General features: G+C 42.2%; 1 protein-coding gene across 6 annotated transcripts; it reads left to right on the top strand.

Annotated features, from left to right (window-relative positions):
* The first annotated feature begins 1,744 nt into the window (after positions 1–1,744).
* Positions 1,745–22,353, top strand: stk11ip (serine/threonine kinase 11 interacting protein). Of its 6 annotated transcripts, none has more exons than XM_069164036.1 (26): positions 1,745–1,883; positions 2,070–2,122; positions 2,616–2,818; positions 3,068–3,142; positions 3,249–3,344; positions 3,440–3,547; positions 3,643–3,714; positions 3,800–3,929; positions 4,352–4,455; positions 4,544–4,633; positions 4,992–5,033; positions 5,454–5,621; positions 5,780–5,861; positions 5,961–6,467; positions 6,555–6,772; positions 6,866–6,976; positions 7,372–7,615; positions 8,927–9,084; positions 9,204–9,456; positions 11,131–11,261; positions 12,226–12,323; positions 13,621–13,802; positions 17,535–17,619; positions 18,719–18,801; positions 19,923–20,143; positions 21,097–22,353. In XM_069164036.1, exons 2-26 carry the CDS (start codon positions 2,071–2,073, stop codon positions 21,235–21,237), a joined length of 3,654 nt encoding a protein of 1,217 aa, XP_069020137.1. In that variant the 5' UTR covers positions 1,745–1,883; position 2,070; the 3' UTR covers positions 21,238–22,353. The 6 variants fall into 6 exon arrangements, with proteins under 6 accessions (XP_069020137.1, XP_069020138.1, XP_069020139.1 ...); XM_069164037.1 differs by having other exon boundaries at positions 13,624–13,802; XM_069164038.1 differs by having other exon boundaries at positions 11,149–11,261.
* Positions 22,354–22,855: the final 502 nt, after the last annotated feature.

Raw genomic sequence — 22,855 nt, forward strand, 5'->3', positions numbered from 1 at the left:
GATGGCAGCAGCCCTTTTAAAAGTCTGAAAGAAAGTGCACTTTATCTTAACAACTGTCTCTACATTCCAAATCCATATTCCTCATAGATACCAAAACAAAGTGTAGTATTGGTTGTGTAGATTTTGGCTTTAATGACTTCTTATCAACCGCAGCAGGTCCCCAAAGACTTGACAATGAATGAGTGCACTGTTTAGTGCTTGGCTTTGATTACACTTAATTATGATTACCTTTGCTTGGGCTGCTGATTGGATAAATGCAGCCAATGAGTCGGGGGACTGGAAAAGTAATATATTATCGGATTAGTGGGCCAGAATAAGTCACACAGGTCACACTTAGAGCAGATACACAGCTGGATTATGACTTCATTTTGTAACTAGCTGTCAAAACTAGTTTTCATGCATGTACACTTAACCAACTATGCATGAGAGTCAAAGTGCTTTGTGCAGCATCTCTGAATGGAAATGTTTACCAAATTACAGTACATAAATCCTTACATGGAAATGTTCGCTTCACAAGTCCCAAATGGAAAAATGCTTATGTGTGCGTTTTTCTTTTAATGTGTGTGTGTGTGTGTGTGTGTGTGTGTGTGTGTGTGTGTGTGTGTGTGTGTGTGTGTGTGTGTGTGTGTGCCCAAGTGTGACTATGTTTGTTTGCTGCCTAGCAACAAGTGATGCATGTGCAAATTAGGAAAGTTCTTGCTTTATTTGCTCATTCGAATCATTGTGAAGTATCTGTTATGAAGCCACAAGGTTACGTATTCCCCAATAAAACAAAATAAAGGCCTGCGGAAAACTGCTCTCCTCATGTGTTGGGATAATGCATTGCTCTGCAGTTTTGGAGTCCAGAAGTTAAAACTCGTAACCTGTATAGTATACCAACATTATTGTCTTTCCTGTACCAAAGTTAAACTCTCCACCATTTTAGGATTGATATTCAGTAGATGTATCTTGTCTGCTATCTTCTAAAGATTCTCTTTCAGTGGAAGTTAAACCGTTTTAACAACATGAATTTAAAAATAAAATCAACCATTTTGTTTGTGTTTGTGGTAGTGCAGCATAAATCAAAATCAGACTTGTTTTAATCTGCTTTATTCAGACCTCAACACACCTTTTGCAGCCATGCAATGCAATCATAAATCCTTGGCCAACCACCGAGTTTTTTTTTTTTGAATATGGTTGGATGTGGTGCAAGTCTCAGGTTGATTAATATGACAGCTGGCATTTATTAAAACCTCAGATACCACAAAGTCTGTAAAGAATTCAAGGGTTTTTAAAGCTAGACAAAAGTGTTTGACCTTCAGGGCCCACATGTGGAAGATCTTGAAATAACAGGTTAATTTGCTTTCAACTGGAAACACAGTAAAATCATATAGAAATGCATGGTACAGCTGCTTGTTTTATATCATATGAATGCTTGGATGGATTAATTATCCTTCCTGGTTGCAGGGAGAGGTTAATTTGACGTTTTCACTGGCATTCATAAGGAGTTTGGGCTCCTTGCTAGAGTGCGCCACCCAGCGGCCACCAGCAGCAGCACAGAAAAGCAGTCAGTGAGATTTTGTGGAAAAGCAAACGTTTAAATTTCACATAAAATTACAGGGAACAACATACATCTATAAATGAATTTGTTTGTTTTCGATTCAAAACGGAGAGGAAAGAAATTGCGACTTATATTTGTGTGCCTTTTTGGTATATCCGGGCCACCGTAGCGGCTTTGGGCAACTCATCGTCATGTGACGGATGTCAACACCACCTTGCACTGCGCTATGAAACCAACAACGAATATCTCATACTTCGCGTAAAGAAATGATCGTTCTTTAATACTCCCCTGTCGAAGTAAGACCTTGATGCCAGCTGTGTGTTTGTCTGCTGTCACTGCACAGGTATGTTGTCCGGCTGAACTGACGGGAAATTAGTGAGGTGCTTTACGTGAGCCGAGCTAACGTCAGCTGCAGTAGTTTTAAGTGCACAGTTTTGCAAGCAGAAATTACACTAAAGCGGCAACACTATCTTTTTTTATTCCTGTGAAATGTCGTTTTGACTTTGTGACTTGCTTGTCATGTTCACAGGATGGCCGTATCCTCCCTTGTGCACGGTTTGGCCTCACTCCTCCGAAATAATGGTAAACAAACAATCACTCAATGTCAACATTTAAGTGCTTCATGCACAATCCGTTTGGATGGCAGAAGAGGATTAATTCAGGAATGGGTGCTTTGTGTGGGTGCTTTGTGACCAACCACGTTTTTTTTTTGAGTATATGAAATCCTGTGACTGGAAAGAGTTCATTTGTAATTCTCACAATCCGTGTTGGGAAGCTTACTTTTGAAATGTAGGAGGTTAGAGATGACTTTTTACTCAGTTAAAAATATAATAAAGTAAGTTATCGATTGTAATTACCTCAATAAAGTAAGTTAACGCCTGTTACATTTGATCACCTCGACAACAAATGTTGTAAACTGGGCAAAAAGCTGATTCTGTCAAATTGTATTTGGAAAACTCTGTTCACCAGATGTGCATTAGACAATGCTTAGTGTGATCTTGTAATTTCTTGTAATGATTCTTTGCGGATGAAGATGTGCTGCTTAAATAAACGAGCGGTACCGTCTGCCCTCCAGGTGACGTGGTGCTGGACGGCAGCAGCACGCTGACCTTGCCGGCTGCCACCTTGCAGCAGCTCACCCGGCTGTTTGAACAGTACTTACTGTCCAGGAGTCAGCAGCACGGGTTCCTCGCGCTGCCCTCCCACCCTGCCGACACCGCTTCCCTGCTGCAGCTGCAGTTCCTGTTTGACGTCTTGCAGAAGACCATTTCTCTCAAGGTGGGTGAGAGTGTTGGGTCAGCCGGCCACCCAAGTGGATACTTGTCCTATTACATGGAGCGGAGATCCTCAAAATAGGAGCACATGTGGTTGTCTTGACACTGTTTTATGTCAGTTGTGTGAGACTTTTGTGCTTTTACAGCAAAGAGAAATGTATATATTTGACCTCCAATGGAAGTGTGTTTTGAGGTGTGACTAGTGGTGACATTTGATTTCTGACCCCTTGTGTTTATTCATATTTACATGCAGCTCATCAACCCGCCAGGAGCGAGACTCCAGTCTGTGGTGAAAATCTTCCCTTTCAAGTCTCTGAAATGTTTGGAGGTAGCATCAGAACACTTTCGACAGTAATTTCTTGTTGTTTTCTCCTTATTTCCTCTGAAGCCCTTTTCTCATATTAGTCTTCCTATTTGTCTTTGTTTGTCACCAGCTGAAAAAAATCCCTCCACACTGTCTGGAGGGACTCCGAGGAGTTTACTCCCAGTTGGAAGTTTTTACCTGCTCAAAGAGCGTCAGCTCCCTGGAGGTGCTCTCAACCTGTTGTCAGTGACTGCTTGTGAGTTTATGTCTGACTATAAGAGAGAATATAAAGGCTTAGTAATTTGTGTGCATGTTTTTTAGGAGCTGCTGTCTCTGTGTGGTGGTGACCTGAGCTCTGCGCTGCCTTGGCTGGAGCTTCACACCCTTAACTTCAGCTACAACTCCCTCGTTTGCCTCGACCAGTCACTAGTGAGACAAACAAACAGCCCGGTGCATCATTGCTCGTTTACTAGCAGATGTTACCTTCATCTGACTTAAAACCGACTCTTCTGTTTCTTTCCTAGAGTTTACTGAACGTCCTGAAGTCTTTGGATCTAAGCCATAACAAGATTCAGGAGTGTGCTGAATTTCTGAAGGTAGGATAGATACTGCCGTTTTTTTAAATTTAGAATTAAACTTATTTACCTGCTTTTGTCATTTGATTGTTGTGCTTTGTTTCAGCCCTTGAGTGAGCTGGAGCACTTGAACCTGGGCTACAACTCCCTGCAGAGGGCGCCAACGCTAGGTCCAAATGCCAGTGCCAAGCTCGTCATCCTCATCCTCAGGAACAACGAACTGGAAACCATAAATGGTAAAGTAGACTGATATCAGCCGTAGAGCTTCTCGTCTTGTTCTTAAAACACAGACAAACAGTCTCGAGTCAGACGAGAAAATGTAGGCAGCCAATAAAATCACACAGCTGATGGAGCGAGCCAATAAAAAAATTTAAAAATGAAAACACAAGAAGCTTATTGGCATTCAGATACACAAACTTAAGAACTAAACCAGTGGACTTTTTCTTACAGCGATCCCCATCTCCCACTGTTTCTGTTAGCTTTGGATAATGTTTACATCAGATAACTTTACACCAAACTGTTTATTAAGTCTATTGGGATGAGAACGGAGAATAGCATGAGAATCAAATTAGACATTTGAGCAGCAGGTTTGCTTTTAATTCGGTACTTTTGATCTTCTGTCTTTTTTCCTGCATCGCTGGCCTCTCTCATTAAACAGGTGTGGAGCAGTTGTCTTCGCTCCAGCACTTAGACCTGGCCTACAACCTCCTGTTGGAGCATTCCCAGCTGGCCCCTCTCTCCTTGCTGCACTGCCTCAACACAGTGAGGACACACAAACACACACACATCGAAAACCCTGTATTTAGTAGACACTAAATATTTATGTGTAAAATATAACATCTTCTCGCAGCTGAATCTGGAGGGAAACCCGCTGTACTTCCAGAAGACCCACCGCACCTGCACCGTCCGACATCTCTCCCCAAAAGCTGCCAAACTCAGAGTGAGTTATAATTATATCCTCATTTATCATTTTTAACTTGCTTGCTTGTTGAATCATTAAAATTCAAAAAAATAAAAGAGTCCTGCGTGGATATTTGTCTTATCAAAGCAGCGGCACTGTTCCAATAATACGAGTTACTGCAGCCGAAGATAGAAGTAGAGAAATAGAATATAAGATTTATCTGAAAGTGCAGCCTCTCCACACATATAAAACAGCTCCAAAACAGGCTCCTCTCTACCATGTGGGAACTCCAAGGTGTTCCTGCAAAAGAAGGCCGACTCCCGCTGGCTCAGGGTCTTCTGTCATATCGGGTTCAAAATGTTTTTCCCACAAGTGCTTCTTTTCTGTTTCTTTCCAGCTCAGACTTGATGGTACCCCGTTGTCCTCGTCCGAGTTATCAGTGAGTCTCTTCGTCAATCACGTGACAATCTTGCTCGTTTGTCAATTGATACTAATGCACACATTCCTTCACAACAACTTGTAAACACATGTGATGGTAAATTATATGACTATGTAGCGTTTAGATAGATTTTTGTAAGATATAATCTACATTTATAAATACTGTATATGTAGGGTATTTTGCAGAAGGACATCACGGTGATAATACTGTTGCATATGAATAAACATTGCTATAAATGTGCCAGATTTACCAAAGAGGCCATTTATTCTGTAGTCTCTGGACAGATGTCACAAAGTCACATGCAACAGCAAAAGATCAAATAGGACCACATTGTTTGACACCAACTGAAACATGCAAATCAGAAGCACAGGTATAAAAAGCAAGTTTTTCTGTTTAATAAAAGAGCACTCTTCTCTGCAGGTTCTGCCAAAATCAGGTCAGCTGATCGTCCACGCTCAGACTTTACCTCCGGTTGCCATGCCACCAGGACGAAGTAACCAGGAAGTATCCAGTGGAGCAGGGGAGCTGAGTGACAGCATGTCTGTCGGAGAAGTGGGCGTCTCGCGCTTACGCAAGAAGAAATCAAGGGTAGGAGTAATGCACCTATGTGTCAATATTTTCTTTTCTTTGATGTTCAGTGGAAACTAAAGCCTTTTTATAGCTTCTTGAAATAACATGTACTAATAAGTCATTGCAGGCGGCTGTGGATGACAAAGACAAAATTGCACATCTATGTTGTCTTTCAGAATAAAGTGAGAGTGCGGAGGGCCAGCATATCCGAGCCCAGTGACACTGATTACGAGCCCAGGACCATATCCTCCACACAGGGTTTGTTAGCAAAGCACAAATGGGATTTTAAATGAGTGTATTATTTGTCTCTTTTAAAATAAGAATTTTTTTTTTCTAAACTTATCATTTCACCACCAGACATCGTCCTTCCCCACCAGCAGGAGATCGAGCGCATGTCCAGCTTCAGGGATCAGCTGGGGGAAGACTGGCTCAGATACCAACACCACCTAGATGGACCGTCAGATTCAAACATCCCCACCACTGTCGGTACAAACCAGCCAGCTCCTCATCAAACCATCTCCAACGGCCTCGACATCACCACCCCATGTCCACCCACCACTTTTGGGCAGCCGCCGTCTCCGTCGCCTCGCCTGGAAGTCCCGGGCGTCCTCCCTCCGCCCCTTCTCTCCTCAGAACAGAAGGTGGAGACAGCTGACATAGATGCAGACCTGGACACAGACTTCACCCTGCAGTGGCCCGGTCAGATCACTCAACAGACAGACTCCACGTTGGAGGACAGCGTGGTGGACGGCCAAGCGGCGAGCAAGGGAGCCGTAAGCTTACCTCGGCCGAGCCTGGAGTCCCAGAGGTCCGTGAGAGCTATGAGTGGAGACACCAATCCAGAAGAGGAGAAGGACCTTGGAGGTAGGGCAGTTAAAGTTTCACTTTTTATCATTAAACACATCTCGAACTGAATTCTTCAATTCTGATCTCCCCTTTTTGTCTTGTCAGTGGACCTGTGTCACCCGCTGCTTGTCGGTGTCCTTTCTGACAAAGAGAAGCAAAACAGTGTAGATCAGGAGGAGAGGAAGAGTGGACGGGAGGTGTTCTTGCGCATCAAACAGGGCCTTGTGCTGGAGGTGGACATGCAGAGCGGCCGGGAGAGATGCCGTCTGGAGCTGGACAGTCTCGCCCGGGTGGAGACGACAGAGGCTGCATGGGACTGTGGGGTAAGAGGAGAAAGAGATGGAGGTATAGGGAATCGCTATTATGTATAATATACTCCATTAAGGACTCGATGAGAGACTATGACTCTCTTTCAGGATGCAGAGAAGCTGTTTCCAGCTGTGGAGCTTCACTTTGACTACATCAACAAGGAAAAAAGGAGGAGACGCTACGTCTTGCTCGATGATGACCCGCAGCAGGCACTGCAGGTTAGATAATACAAACACACCCACACACACACACACACACACTTTGGAGTCCTGTTAGCAGAGGAGTGTTTGGAATTTATCCTGCAAGATGGCACACAATCGCAAAGACTGAAGATTTTCGCCCACATGGATCACCCCGGCTCTGTTCGCATACTCTACGAGTCTGTTCATGCTCCCAGGCTGCCCTCCACTCAGACTCTCTGAACTGTTTGTTATACTCTTGAGCTCCACTGAGAAGCTTCATGCAACTCCTCCAGTTTCTAGTTTGCACTTGAGTAGTTGCCCGATAGAACTTAAAAAAACCGATTTGAATAAATAACATCAGTAGGGAAATGAGGAAGCAAACAGTGAAAACCTATGTTTTAAATGTGAAAATCTGACTTTTTGCTGACTAGGCTCTGACTGATATACTGTCTCATGTGGCGGAGGAAAACCAATGCCGCGACTCCAAGCTGTCGCCCAGGTGTGTTCGTCTGCAGTGCCTTCGCTGCAAGTCGGAGTTCACGCTTCAGGGAGAGGCTGATGAGGAGGAGGTGGGAGGAAGAGTGAGGAGGAGAGGAGCTGTGATGCTACCAGAGGGAGTGAGGGAGCAGGACGGGGAGGAGCCGACAGAGGCAGATTGGGATGGTGATGGCAAAGGTGAGAGCAATGAAAGAGAAATTGGCTTTCAAGAAACGCTTCGCAAATAGAGGCAAGATGAGGCCTGTGCTGTACTTGATGTACCGAACACCTGTCATTTAACCACAGTATTTTTCTGTTTCATATTGAAAGCATTTTTTTGGCAGGCTATTGATCAGAAAAAAAACCTGTAAATTGTCAATTAATTTATACCTGTAGATCTTGGCAAAATGGTAAAGACACAAAAAAGAGAAAAAGGCAACAAACAGAAAATGTATGAATAGGTTAGAGCTGAGTATCAAGAAAATGTGAAGGAAGTAATTGCCAAATACTTTTGATCTGTTTTCAAAGGCCAGATGTTCGAAAGTATTTTGAAAAATAACAAAATTGTGGGAAAAAAACAAGAAATGGCATTTGACTGTTAAAACAAATTTACTTTAAGTACAACAGTCCCAAGAAAAGTGAAATTTGGTTTTAGTTTGTATCTGAATCTGTCATCTCCAGATGTCAAAGATGCCCACACACACACACGCACACGCACACGCACATACACACACACACACACCACAGCCTTGACTGATTCATACTTCAATCTGAGTCACACAGTCTCAGATGAGTCATGCACAGTTCCACATACTTTCGACTCCTTAAAACTAAGCATGAGATGCACTTAGCTTTTACACTCTTTGTGATCGGTGTCAGTGGACTTTGTGGTTAAAAAAAACTGCAGATAAGACAGAAGACAAGGTCACACTGAAAGCGGCGAGTTCATTTGACGGCAAAACACTTCACTGCTACTCTTCGCCTATCAGGCTCCCAGTGGCAGCCTGCACAGGCCGGCACTGCTTCACAAAACAAAACTTTGCTCTCAGATGGGCTCGGGTGAAGCATCCCAGGAGTTATCTCCTCTCTTTTATTGCCGAGCTGCCCGTGCCACTGAGTTCCCACCTCCTATAATCAGCAGGAGACAGATAATACCCTTTGTTCCGGCAGCCGCCTCCCTGCAATCCAGTGAAACCTGACATTAAGACCTGCTCGGGCACGCACAAACAGTGCACAGGCTTTGTCCGACAGATGTTTTGGGGATTTTTTTTGGAACCGCGCTCCTTTGCTTGTGTGTTTAGTGAGTTCCTTTTTCACTCGCACGTGTCTCAACCGAGATGTTTGTTTGCCTGTTGGTTAGAGAAATACATGTCCTGCAGATACGACCAAATTCTTCCTCTTACTAAATGAATGCATGCAGGTTATTTGGTTGTCACAATCATCAAACGTTCTTCAAAATCTCCAGTAAACATAGACCTGTAACCATCTTTTTTGTGTTTTGTTTGTCAGAAAAAAGTCATATTTGTCCAGAATGTGGCTGTGACCATGTGGTTCAGGTTGTTGGCCAACCAACTCCCTACAGCAGTACACCCAACTATCGCTCATCACGGCCTGACAGCGAGCACGGTCATCTCGATGTAACCCAGAGCACTCGGAGTGTCGACAAGGTCTTTCTGATCACTTAAATCATTCTTTTTCTGTTTGTTTTCCCTTGTGGTGTAATTTATTTTCATAATTGTTCAAACAGACTCTTAATCATTCCCATGTTCTCTCTGCATCGCAACAGGATGATTACACAGATGGCAATAACAGCAGCAGTTCCATCCCGGAAAGTGCTACCACTGTAGAAGATCCTGCATTCGTCACCGCCCAGGAGAGCTCCTTCTTCACGGGAGACGCTCCAGGTGACACCAGCAGCATCTACTACAACACTGACAGCCAAAGTAAAGAGGAGCTAGCGGGGAGCTACCGCTACACCACTATCAGTGCTACGCCACCTCAAGTCCAAGTCCAGCGTGCAGGGCGATCCACGCCACATGGTGAGATTTCCCTCTGTCATTAGGTCTTCTTCGTCCATGTATGACCGATGCAGACTTCAATCACACAGTGGACACACACAAGGCTCCATTCACACTATAATGTAAGCCGGTATGCATCGGTCTGCTACGTAGAGGAGAGATGGAGTTTGTAGCCCTCCCGTCCCAAGCACAGTGGCCACAGTTTGGACACCATCAATGGAAAGCAAGTCCGGCAGCGACTCCACTGTTGTCGCGGCTGCATGTTATGCCTGTTATCGCATCCCACAGGTGGACGTGGGGGCCAACGGTCATGGAAGTGATGGGTTCATATTCAAGAAGAGTGGTTTCACTAGGGGTTTAGCACCGTCTGTGTTCCTGTGCTCTTTTAATGATGAATTAAAGGTGTAGAAGCAAAACAAACATCTTCCTTTTCTGCGAGGAAACAAACTAACCAACTTCCGTGCTGCTTTTTAAGTTTGAACCGACAAGCCGACGACTGAAACAGTTAACGGTTTTGATGATGTGTCAGCTATACTCTTTTTACATCCAAAATAGTACTGTGATGTTGGCAGGACTGTGTCTTGGAGGAGAGCCCAAACAGCAGTAAAATATAAGTGGTGTTTTATTACTTTAAATTCAAATTCTGCTGTTCATACGGTCATTGTAAAACACATCAGCTGTGGCGTGTGGTGTAAACTGTTTACGTCAGCCTTCTCGCTGCTCCCAAAGACAGATTAAAGTCTTAATTGAAAGTGAGTAGAGATGGGAAGTGTTTGGATCTTGTGGATATTTTGTGGCGCGGAAATCCTCCGAGGCTCTCTGTATCTATGTGACAGCATCTGTTTTCCCTCCACATCTGTCTGCCATTTTTAGATGAACCACATGGTAAATGTGCAGCAAGACAGATTGGAGTCATTACTGGAAGTGATGGGAGAGGAATGAAAGCCGACGAGAAGGAGAGCCGAGTCGTAATAACAGCTTTCTCTATCTTTTTTTGTGCAGCGCTGTAGTGACAGAGCCGATACCATGTAATCTGTCCCTTCTACACCGCACTCTCACAGTGGAGACGACTCATCCTCAAACCCTGGCTGTCGTTTTTTTAGTGACACACTGCACCCATTGTTGTGGAGCAGAATCTTAATATTCCTCTTTCTGAAGGTGCTTTGTCTCTGAAGGCCCATCAACCTGTGGCTTTGCGTGTGTGTGTGTGTGTGTGTGTGTGTGTGTGTACACCTTTTAGAAAGACATTTTTTAAAAGCCTTGTTTGAATCTGGTCTATGTTTGCACTCTCTTCAAATCAAAGCCTTGGAGTTTGTTTTGGCCTCTGCGGGGCCGTGCCCTGTCATTTTTGATTAGCCGCAACCATTCATCAGTGTTCAAATAACTGCTATTGCTGGTCTTTGGTGGATTTATTGCTCTTAAATGCCTTCTTTCTTGAGGGCTGTTGGCTAATGCAGCGCTATGCCGCAGTAAAATCTGGCTACGGTTTCATAAAAGCCAAGAAATATGCAAGTCCTCCCACTGCTGCCAGGAAACCAAGGCTTAACTATTAATACAATATATAATTTGAGTGAACAAATAAAGTGGCCCAAAGCAATGTATTTATTTGGAGTATTCCAGCCCAAATTCAAGAGGTAACTGCTGTTAAATTTCATTTTTGGATGGTTAATGTGTTAAACTCTCCGTTTTGATCAGCTCTTGATGTGTTCGTAGAAGACTTGGACCTGCTCTCTGAGGACTTCGAGGCCGTGGACCATCGGCTGAAGCTCTTCCTCGATGTAGAGGTCTTCGAAGAGGAGGAGGAGGAGCTTCACTCTTTCCTCAAGGTTTGTAAGACGAAGGCAAATAAGTAGTTCTCAATAGCATTAAATATTCATGGCTGTGAAATAACCAAACATATTTGAAATTTTGAGAGAAAATAATGCGTTCGTGTGATTCACAGTAAGAAAGAGATTGAGAAAATATGTTTTCGGGGTCTTTAAGTCTGTACTGGAGTTAATATGAAGGCAGGAAAAAAAAAAAAATGATTTCCAGACCCTCTGTTCAAGCAGACGTTTGCCAGTGATGGCGGCCTGTGACTGATCGCTCAGATTTGCCAGTTCAATGTTTTTATGTTGGTGTTATTGTTTCTTTTGTGATTGCGGTTTCAAAAAGACCTTAAACGTGTCTCCCTGATGGCCGAACGATTCCAGCTTAATGCGTGGTGACAACTTTAAGACCTACTACACTTCATCTGTGGTTTCATCTCAGTCAGCTCAGATGAACACTGTCAGTAAATCTCCGGGGAGCTCCGCTCCTCTTCTGTTGCAGCTCCTTTCACAAATTTGTGCTCCTCTGTTGTCACTGAACGCTCTCTGAGACCTCTTTAATATGCAATGCATCCGGGAGGCTCTTCAAATTAGCAGGCTGTTGCTTTTCCCTGCGAGACACCTGGACGAAGAGCAAAGAGCGGAACAGGACCAAACAAACCCCGAACAAACCCCAGCTGGAAGCAGGAGGTCCGCTCCATTCATCTTAGTCATGTTTATTTACCCACTGACAGGGGCTGCTCCATTTTTCACTCAGCCTTTTTACTTTTTATTGTGATTCTAGAGGAAATGAAGCACCACGTCGGTCGACAGGGTTGTTTCTAAACCTCCAAAGAACTTCTGAAAACTGGTTTTATCTGAGAAAACAGTTGTTAATCATGATGTCATTATGATGCTATAAAAGATGGTAGTCATCTGTGAGAGCAGCTCTTTTAAAATCAGTCTTGTTGTGTCATGTTCTCTTTTTTCTCTGGACCTTCAGATGTCGGCTGTCAAATTTGGGGAGTCAGAGGAAGTCCCCTCGCTGTTGGTTGTGTCAAACCAGCAGATCTATTTCCTGGAAATAACATCAGATGTGCAGTAAGTACAGCAACTTTTTAGGGACACAGAAAGTACCTGGTCAGGATCATACTGAGCTATTTTTTTCTCTAATATTTAAGTGCAAGCATGCACAAATTATTATATTATGATGCATATTTGTTTAGTTTCCATACCGTATATTGTTTACAGTATAATTGTGTTGCCTTATGTTACTTCTGATGTAAAGGAAAACAATATGCAATAAATTGTTATCATAGTTTTAAACAAAAATAATACAAAATATATTTAAAAAAAAAAATTGAAATCCATTTTAGTCATTTATTTTGCCCAAAATCCCCAGATAGTTTGGGTTTTATTGTGGTCTTTTTGATCCCTACAATATACAACATGTTCAATCTTTGATTCATATATGGATGATTAGTCATGCAACTTCCAGGTGACACCAGGATCATGTGGAAATGTGTCACAAAACTAAATATGAAACGGAAACAGAAAAACGGTCAAATAAATTAAGTTTAAGTACTGTTCTTAAAAATATTTTTTACCAAAGAGTATAAAACTAGATCAATATGTTGACACAACACATTCCAACTTCCAACAACTCTGATGGGGACAGTGACTCAAAAGAGGGCGCCACATTGCAGGTAACAATTACAAGTTTTAATGTTGGTGAAAACTGACCGGCCTGTTTAGGATGTAGATAACGTTGCATAACCTGCACAGGTTTCTGGGTCACATCTTGAAAACACATTGACCTCAAGTGTCTGACAGTCTTTTCTCCTCCTGCAAGCTGTAGCCTCTTTGTCTCTTTTCTCTCCAGCAAAAATGAAAGTAAGACGAGGTCAAAACCATTCATGAACCATTCATGAAACACTAGAGGGCTTTTCATTTCATCAGGCCGGGACTAAACGCAGCAGTAATGCGACCGCTATACCGGGCTGCAATGAATCTATTTACAAGTTCGGTCTTTGTCCTGACTCCCACCTGTGGTCATGAACTCTGGGTAATGGAAGAAAGAATAAAATCACAGATGCAATGAGTTTTATTTGCGCTCAGGAAGTTGCAGCGTTCGATCAGTCACTCACTCAGTGACAGACATGTTGTGTTTACAGTGCTGACACTGCTGCTGTCACATGAGCCCTCGCTGTGATGCTCTTACAAAGAGTCCTTTTTTGCACTGTGCAAGAAACCAAACTAATATTTCTAACTTAATCCCTGAAAAATGAGGTATTACCATGATTTATGCTCACTAAACTTTAACAGACACATTTTAAAATGTCACATCTCCAATCGTCAGATCATATAATTCACCTCAATGTGACATTTTTCCACCCAGCAGAGGCCAGCTCACTGATTGGCTGCAGAAGAAGGACAGCTACCCAATCCTGGAGCTGAGCTACCTGGAGGTGGGGCTGGGGTCTCAGAGCATCCACATGGAGTTTGGCGATGACGGGGTGGCCTACACGCTACTCGTGAGAGACAGCGTACGCTGCAGAGGTCTTTTTGGCCGTCTGACAGGTAAAAGGAAACACTACCAAATTCAAAGTGGAAAATGTTTTCTGTTTGATGTGTGGAGGACAGAGAGAGAACTCGCTGCCCCTACTCTCTGTGTACTTTGTAACAATGGTTCAGCTCTTTCTTCAGGGCATTTTGAGGGAAGATGCTGCACAATAAACCTTGTACTCATTTTAAAAAGCTGCAGAGTTGTGTTGAGTCCACGAGGCAGGCACTGGAACAGCATGTTCCTCTCCCAGGCACTCTGCCACAGACTGAGAAACCTAGCCTACTCCCCTCACTAACTAGTACTATACCATATGTGTGCTATGTGATGCAGATTTCTGCCCCGTCCCCCTCAGTGTTGGGTTCACAGAGACTGAGCACATCCTGCCCAGACCAGCGTGTCTGCAAGGGAGGACTGGGCTGAGAGGAAAACCTTTTATTAGATGGGGGCTCCTTCTCTGCATTGGAATGTCTGGAAAAATATGGAAAATTAATCTGACAATTTGCAGCAGCAGCACCCCCCCCCCCCCCCCCCCAACATTTGGAGAAAACATGTTGGCATGGAAAAGTTTTGCTGCTCAGTTCTTTTATTTATGATTATATATATATATTTTAATAAAATATATATTTTATTATGAGACTGAACAGACGCCAACAAAACTCAGACAATGCTGATTAGACAACTGTCTTCAGCTGCTGTCTGCTTGCACCTTCTTTCTATGAGCTCTAATTACACCTGCTGATGTGTTTCATACACGATCTTCTATCATTTAATGCAGTTTTGTAAATAAATTCAAGTTTTGAATACTTTTTACATGCACATTTTATTTCATTTATTTAACCGGAGATAAGTCTAGCTGAGGTTAAACAATCTTTTTCTGGAGAGGCCTGGCTATTAGGGCACACAATGTTAACCCTCTGAGTGACCAGCATCACTTGAAACTATAGGCTATAATAAAATATTAAACTTGATTTATATAGCACAGTTCATGTACAAAAAAAACAGATAATTATAACAATAATCATAAACTAAAAGAAAAGAAAAGACTATGAGTTAAAACAGCAAAGATTAAAAACAATCATCAAGTTAAAGCAATGATAAAAAAAAAAATGTGATCTGTCTTAAATGTATTTCGATCTGTCTACAACACTTTTCTTCTCCTTCTCTCCCTGTTTCTGTTAGTTTCTCCGCTGTGAACTTTTTCTGTCTAAATCCATAAACAGCTCATTTACTGCTTTGTAGTCCTTCTGGCTGAAAATGATTCCAGATTGCTTTCAGTGTCTCCAAAACAGAGCAAACCAAGTAAAAAAAAACCAACATGTTTTTAATAACCTTCCAGGTGCATCTCTGCAACATGAATGAAATCTGATGTTTCTGATTTTGCCGACACGTCAAGTATCTGATGTTTGTGTTCCCTTCTCTCCTGAAGTCAGAGATAACAGAGTTGCAATCATGCCAAACGCTCTGTTTCTAATACCAAATTAACTCCAAAACAGCTGTTGTAATATTTTGCACGGAAAAGCTAAACCATAACAAAGCCTGTCTATCGTCCAAGCTGGCTCCTGTCATGTGGACGAAGTTTGAAACCACAACTGGAATGACGATGGACTCGCTGGCTGGAGGAGACAGAGAGGATGTGGTTATAACAGGGACAGTTTTCTGGAGCTTGGAGCTTCTTTCTCCACCAAAGTCTGACCCAACTTTATTGAAATGTGAGAGATAACACGAGGTCTCTGGAAGCTACAGCAAAAAGGGTTTTTTCTCTCACTTAAAAGAATTTGTTGGTTTTCATTGTTGTACTCGGGGAGATTTGGTAAAACTGATGGAGATATCCCCTCAGCGAGGATAATAGCTGTCTGAATTAACAAAGAGGAATTTGAAAATCGAATCTTTATCTATTTCCTTTCTCAGTTGTCTTAGAAATCAAACAGTGGTGTGGTTTTTGATTTCATGTGAAAATTATCAGGGGCTTTGGTGTTGGTGTTGGAAGCAGCCGGAGAGTCTGGGCCTGAAACAAGAGGAAGCTGAGATATTGACACAGACCAGAGCACCAACGAGAGTCCATTTGTTGCACACTTGGTTCTCCACATGCTCGGCCTGTCACCTGTGCTTACTCGTGATTGCAGTCTTGGATGGCATCTCACTAAACTGTAAACACGTTAGTTAATCTTGTAGTTGGTCTGACGCTGGCTGCTTCTCCTCAGACGTGGTACACGCTGCCAGCACTGCAGGAGAATTTGACCCGAGTCCAACACAATTTGTTTGTGAACGAGATCGAACCATGTGTTATTTTTGTCCCGAATATTTTTGATACAAACTGAAAGTCATCACTGGCTTTTTTTACATTTAAAAAGAAAAGATTACACAAATGAATCTGACATTAATTTTTTGGTGCAAAGTTTTTAAAAACATCAGACCCATGACAAATAACAGGGCAGGTGTTTTAGCATTATTCATCCAAAAGCAACAGTATTTGACAAACTCCAGAATCCACAACATTTAAATGATTCAACAAAGATTTAACAACTAAATAGGATATTTAAAAAAGGAGAAAGAATTCTGATGCAAAGCATCAGTGTCCCTTTACATCTTTTGGAAGTCCCATCTATTCAAACTTGACTGCAGATATCCTCTTTGCCCTGTATTGTTGTCGCACTCAATGACACGCTACAATTCAGAACTGTTGGCGTGACCCAGCGGATTGTGTTCCCCGACTTTTTCTCACCCACCGCTTCAACGGCGCTGAAATCTTACACCTGCAACCAGAGACCTTTTGGCTTTCTTATTACTGTTACAATAGCAGAAGAAGACTCAGATTGAATTTGGCTTTTGTGTGTAGACTTCCTTCCGTGGATGTTTGGGTGGGACATTTTGAGGCTACTATACCCTCGCCTTCCTATGACTTTTACAGGTTTAGAAATACATTTTGCTGTCAGACTGAGGTCATTTTCACGTGCACTTACTCTCTGATAAATGTACACAGCCCACCAAATCTTTAACTTCATCCCAAATGTCTCATGAAAGTGAGCAGAGAGATTCTCCTGTTTGAACTGTTGCACAGAGCTGCCTCACTTTCTCCAGCTGTTTCAACACGCTGTGAACTACAGTGCTGCTCAGATGTGATTAATCATTTTCAGAAAGCATCTCGGAAATATGTATTAATTTCCAGCGGTCATCAAGCGCATCTTTGGTTTGCAAATGAGTTTTGAGGATCTTAATCATCCCTCTTCCAGTCAATCTTTGGTTTTGGAATATTTGGGGGTCAGATATTTCTTAACATGCTTCACAGAGGATGCATGTCTTTCCACATGAGTCTGGACCAAAGAAATAAGACGATGAGCATTTTAATCTGTTGATTATTTTTATGATTAATCAAGATTTGTACTTGAAATCGCAAAAGAAAATAGGTAAAAATAACTCCCAAAACCCAATTTGACAGAAAACTCACAAATACGCAATTTTTAACGATATGAACCAGAAAAAATAAGAGTAATATTAACAAAACAAAAAAAAACTTTCTTTTATCACAATGCACATTCACGAGTGGCAGTAATCCATTGGGATACACATGCACTTAGTTCGTTATTAATTTTTAGTGAGCTGAGAAATGCCTTCAGAGGTCTAAGACATTTCCAGTTGCCTTTTGCTCAGCCTGGAGGCCTATTAATCTTCACAGGCGGTTCATACAGTCCTTGTGTGATCACAAAACTCAACCGATTTTGCTGCTTCTTTTGTTGTTTTCTCTTCAGGAATTGTACGCGAGATGGCTCATAAATCGGACAGCAAGCTGAAGTCCATCTCTACCACCAGACTCACCCCTCAGCACCACCTCTGGTACGATACATGCTGCTTTGGAAAAGCCTGTTTGGATGCAGTGAGAAAACAGCAGATATCTTTGATTTTATTTGTGTCGTTGCTGAAAGATGTGGTCTGAATAGTGTTGCGCACATTTGTATGTGGTTGGGCGGTGTAGGTTAAAGGGAGTCACGGCTGCAGAAGTTCTAACACTGCACATTTCTGACACATCTTTAGTTGATTACAATCAGCTTTCTTTAGACTTAGTTTTGTAAAACGGCCCCACTAAATTAGCTGGTAAACCACATCTTAATTTGTAACATGTGTTGCGCTGCAAATCCTAACACATGCATGTCCCCTTGTGTAGTTTGTTATCACCAGTAGTAGTTTTTCAGCACCTTTATTTGTATGTTTTCCTCTCTGACACAGAAGATAATAGCTTTTTATTAAGTTCTTACTGAAAGGAATGTTTCTTTTTATCATTAAAATTATAATTATATGGAAGAAAAGTACAATAAACCTGCAAAATGTGCAAAAAAAACCATCCTGTGAATAATCAAACATTTCACTTAAACAGACAGACTGTATATGTCTGTGAAGCAGTTTGGACAACCTGGCAGAAGTTAAATAAATACCAATTTCCCTTTAAATTAGACACAAATGCATTCTAAGTGACACATGCTTAGACCAGCCTTTAGTCTGAAGATTGGTATATTCAGGTACCAACACATAATAACGCCTCAAATCTCCCAATTTTTCATTTGTGCTCAGGCAACACTCTCCACAGTAACTCAGTAATCTGAAAAATAAATAGAAATCAGGGCAGCCCCTTCATGTGTTCTGAGGCAGCTAACCACAGTCTCTGAACACACTTACAGTGTTTGTGCAATGCAAATCCTGTCAGCTGTTATTATGTCAATTGTCCCCTGTGATTCACAGTTACTGAAAAATTCACCTCATGAGAGTGAACTGCTTTTATCCGACGCTGCAGCACCTGCCAGCCACAAGCTACCACCACACTCTGTTACCTTCCTGTGCTTTTAGCTACACAGCAGACAGTGGAGGTGTGAAAGGGAGCTTTGGTGTTGTGTTTGTGTATGCATGTCATGCTAACACTTCATTTTCTGTGAACTGTTAGGCCTCTAGTGTGTGAAGACATCCAGGCAGATGTGGAGGATGGACAGCTGCAGTTCTTCTATATTCTGGCTTTTGTCCTGCAAGGTGAAAAATTCATGTGTTGAGGAACTTAATTATGCAGTCCACTTTTTAGATTTAGGATTTTTGGTTCTTAAAAGGAAGTTTCTTTTCCTCCTTTACTTTGCCAGATACCTGTCTGTTATCAGGAGAGGAATCTTCACACTTTCATCTGTCTGAATCTCTTTATCTCAATCTTTTAACACTTGTCTCCAGCAATATAAGATTTGAAGACACAACATTTTACGTATAATAACTTCTGAAGATGCAAAGTTAGTTAAAGCCAGATACTTAAAATTGTGCATCTGCTCAAAGCTATAAGATACGAGTTAGCTTGATCATAAGCATTGTTATCAGCCAGCAGTGAAGAAACTGAGAAGAAATATCACAATAAAAGCCCTGATTCAAAATCTGCGACTCCAGAATTATTGAAAGTAAGTCCCGGAAGATTTACAGATGAAAACAATCCACAGTTTTATTTCCTTCAAGATAAAAGCAGATTATGGCAGGAAAAGGAAAATATAGAAAACAGGATGTGATTTGTGGAGAGCAGGCGACGTGAGGCGCCTGTCAAAAACCCATTTTAACAGGCTGTACCGTAAAATGTGGCAGAAACCTGTTTTGACTCAGCGGGGGGACAAGTGACTGTATTGGCATGCATGTGCACTAATGCTGCATGATGCCACTCCTGTCTGTGTTGCATCAGAACATTTAAAGCCAAGCTGGCTGCAGGCTACACACAGCTGTGCATGTTCGTGGAATTTCAAGTGCCGCAATTTGAACGTCAAGATCTGCCTCAACTTGTGCTTCTGAAGATGGAGCTTTCTGACCTGAATGTTATGCTGACACTTAACTTTGTAGATGAAAGGTACTTTGTGAAGCTTTAAAAGGTCAGTGACTCGTAACTGTTGCCTGCAGTAGAAGATCAGAGATTAAAACCTCTTCTTTAAAAGTGCTTTATGCTTATAAAAATGACATAATCCAAGAAGGCAAAGTTCACTAATCTATTGGCTCAAAACCCTGAAGTTGTAAATACTTTCAGTCACTCGTTAAGATGACCTGACTAAAAGGTTTTCTGTCCAGTTGAAACTAAAGAACTGCATCTTTACTAATTTAAATACTGTATTTAAATGTTATTTTTCTTCCAGAGGACTTTTGGACTCCGTTGACGGTTCTGGCGACTCGGGAAACCCTCTACCTGCTCAAAGAGGATCACCAGTGGAGGAGAAACAGCCTGACGGTGAATGACAACAAAGAGCCGTGCAGCGGGAGCTTCACGGTTTTAGAAACGCTGCCAATCAACTGTGTGAGCTCAGTTCTCCTGTGGCCCTCAGACCAGTGCAGGATGGATATAAAGCTCTACGACGAGGTCAGTATGATGTCATCAGAGGTTTGACACAAGAAGCTGAAACATCAGGAGAAAGATGTGGATGTCACGACATAGACACAACATTGTCCAGCTGCCACTCACAGTCCCATTCTTCCACTTTAACAGAAAGACCAAGAATAGAAGGAGTGAGGTTGTCCAGGGTCACTGCAGCATCCTCGGTTCGATCCAGACAGGCATCTTTTCTGCTCCTACTGCTGTAGCTTCCGATAAAAACACCACAGAATAAAGGAATGATTCACTATAAAAGACACAGGGAAACATAGGAATTTCATGCCCTGAGACACATCTGATTTAAAACCTGCATGAAAATTTAAGAAAGAGATGAACAAGTGTCTAATTTCGGCTTCTGTTATCCATTATAAACTGCATAATAGTAATAAAGCAGCAAAACAGGTATCAAAAAATGACTGGAAACACTGTAACTTAGCTTCTTTAAGTCAAGTGTTGCATTCAAAATCTGTTAGTTCGTATTTCCAATTGTCTGTTTTCAATCAAAAGTAGTTTGGGACGCTGATGTCATCTCATCATACACTTGTCTCATCTGTGACCTCCTGAATAAAACCAAAACTGTAAGAATCGGAATTCATCAAGGAGTGTTTGGGGTTGATTTGACCAACGTGTGCGATTTCGTTCCCGTCGAACACTCAGCTTTTCACCGTGATCTACAAACACAAGCACACGATTTCCTCACTAATCACTCCAAAAAAGAATTCCACTGAAACACGGTCACATTGTGTTCGATGTATATTGTTAACTACTGCATCTGCATTGAGAAATTAAGCATAGAGCTGCTTAATATTGACTAAAATAAACTTCTGCCTTTCTTCTCCTCATTCTGCAGCAGCCTGTTGCACAGTGTTGCCAAGTTAAGATCGCTTGTGATGGACTACTTAGATTTTCCTACTTGTTGTGTTTTCATGTGTTTTCTGCAGACTGTGAAACAGGAGAAGACGTGGTGTGTGCGCTCGGAGAGCAGCGAGCTCCTCCAGGGTCTGCTGGCCTGGGTCAGAGCACAGTGGGAGGCCATGTTTGGAGTAAAACTGCATACAAGTTTGCAAGACAAAGCGGCGTAATGGGAGCAGGGCACGAAAAAAGGAAAAGTCATAGACTGTGTGTATGTGTGCCTGTCTGTCTGTCCGTCTGTCTGTCTGTCTCTGTGTGTGTGTGTGTGTGTGTGTGTGTGTGTGTGTGTGTGTGTGTGTGTGTGTGTGTTCTCCTGTGTGTTTTGCGAACACAAGGCTGCATAGGTGCAGGGAAATGTTTAGCGAGCATGAGCGAGTGTGTCTTTATTTTCTCTCTGCACAGTCTGCACTCAGTCTGGTCCCATTACGCTTGTTGCTTCAAGCCAAGAACTTGGAAATGATTGCACTCATTCATGTGGCACACAAGCCTGGTTGCATAATTTTTCCTTCAAATACCATCCCACTGAACCTTTCTACAGCTCAAATGGAGTGTGCCTTGTTTCTTTTGTAGATGCCATGTTTTTCTAATGAAATGCACCTTAATGCATCTCATGGTGTTCTTAACTCATCTGTAGCACCGAGAAAATATGGGGCAGATTTGGGGATTTGGAACAGAAGGCATTAAGCTGGAAAGAAGAAATGTTTTGTGTGAGGATTTGTTGGGGAGTAAAGCGAAGAGCCGAGCCCGAAATACATCCACCCCCTTGTTAAACCGGATGCTCCCTCCTCTCTGTCTTAGGGTGCAGTGAGTTGTGGCATCACGCGCTCAACACAAGGCTTCTAAAGGGTCAAAGCTCAAGACACTGTCATCCAGGGATGCCTCTCCCAGTTAGGGTTTTACTGTGTGTCTGAAATTCGGTGGACTTCTCAAAGAAGAACAGTAGCAGTTATTAAAGATGTTTATTTTGGGTGTTTTTGTGATTTATTTTTTTCTGAAATCCGGCACTGTCATCATTCAGTAAGGTATAATATTGAGCATCTCAACTTATGTTTTCTTTTAGTTTATACATCAGCTTATAATATAATACAGAACTTATACTCCTGTGTGCGTTGTATATGTAGCCACTGTGATGTGAACCTGTGTACAGATGCAGTACGAATCATAATGAACTCTGTCGATTTAGATTAACTTGTATAACTTAATTTATTTCTTTGTTTACATTTTTTCATAATGGGTTGCTGCAGAACAGTCTTTTATTTTTATATAAATGCATGATGTGTATAAAGGAGATGTGTTTTGTTATTTATTTTTCACAAACTTCCTACAGAATGAAGTTTACTTTCCACAGAATATGTGTGGCCCTGTGTAACAAAGCATGTCCCTACAAATCACTGGTAATCCCACTTCATACCACCACGATGCAAGCCACCAAAAATGGACTGTTACCAGAAATGATTGTAAAAGCAGATAAAGTTCAGCTTTTACAAACATGTGCAAAAAGCCTAATGAACAATGGTTGGTTCTGTTCATGACCCACGACCCCAGCCTAATTACCAGAGCTATGTCTTTCTAATCTTCCTCCTCACCATGTCACCGGCTTCATCTGTGTGTCTGATGATGTTCTGTTGTAGTTTGTATGACCTCAGAAGCTCGATCTGGAATATTTGACTTGAAGGTGTCACAATAAGTCCTGATGAAACTTGCCTGCTGTTCGCCACAGCTGTGACACACTGCTAGTGTCTGACAGGTGATTTGTTCAGTCATCCCATTTGTTGGCAGCTCACTGTG

This window comes from Embiotoca jacksoni, unplaced genomic scaffold (genome assembly GCF_022577435.1).
Source record: "Embiotoca jacksoni isolate LCO1_2020_lvr unplaced genomic scaffold, fEmbJac1.0.p SCAF_30, whole genome shotgun sequence".
Classification (NCBI taxonomy): domain Eukaryota; kingdom Metazoa; phylum Chordata; class Actinopteri; family Embiotocidae; genus Embiotoca; species Embiotoca jacksoni.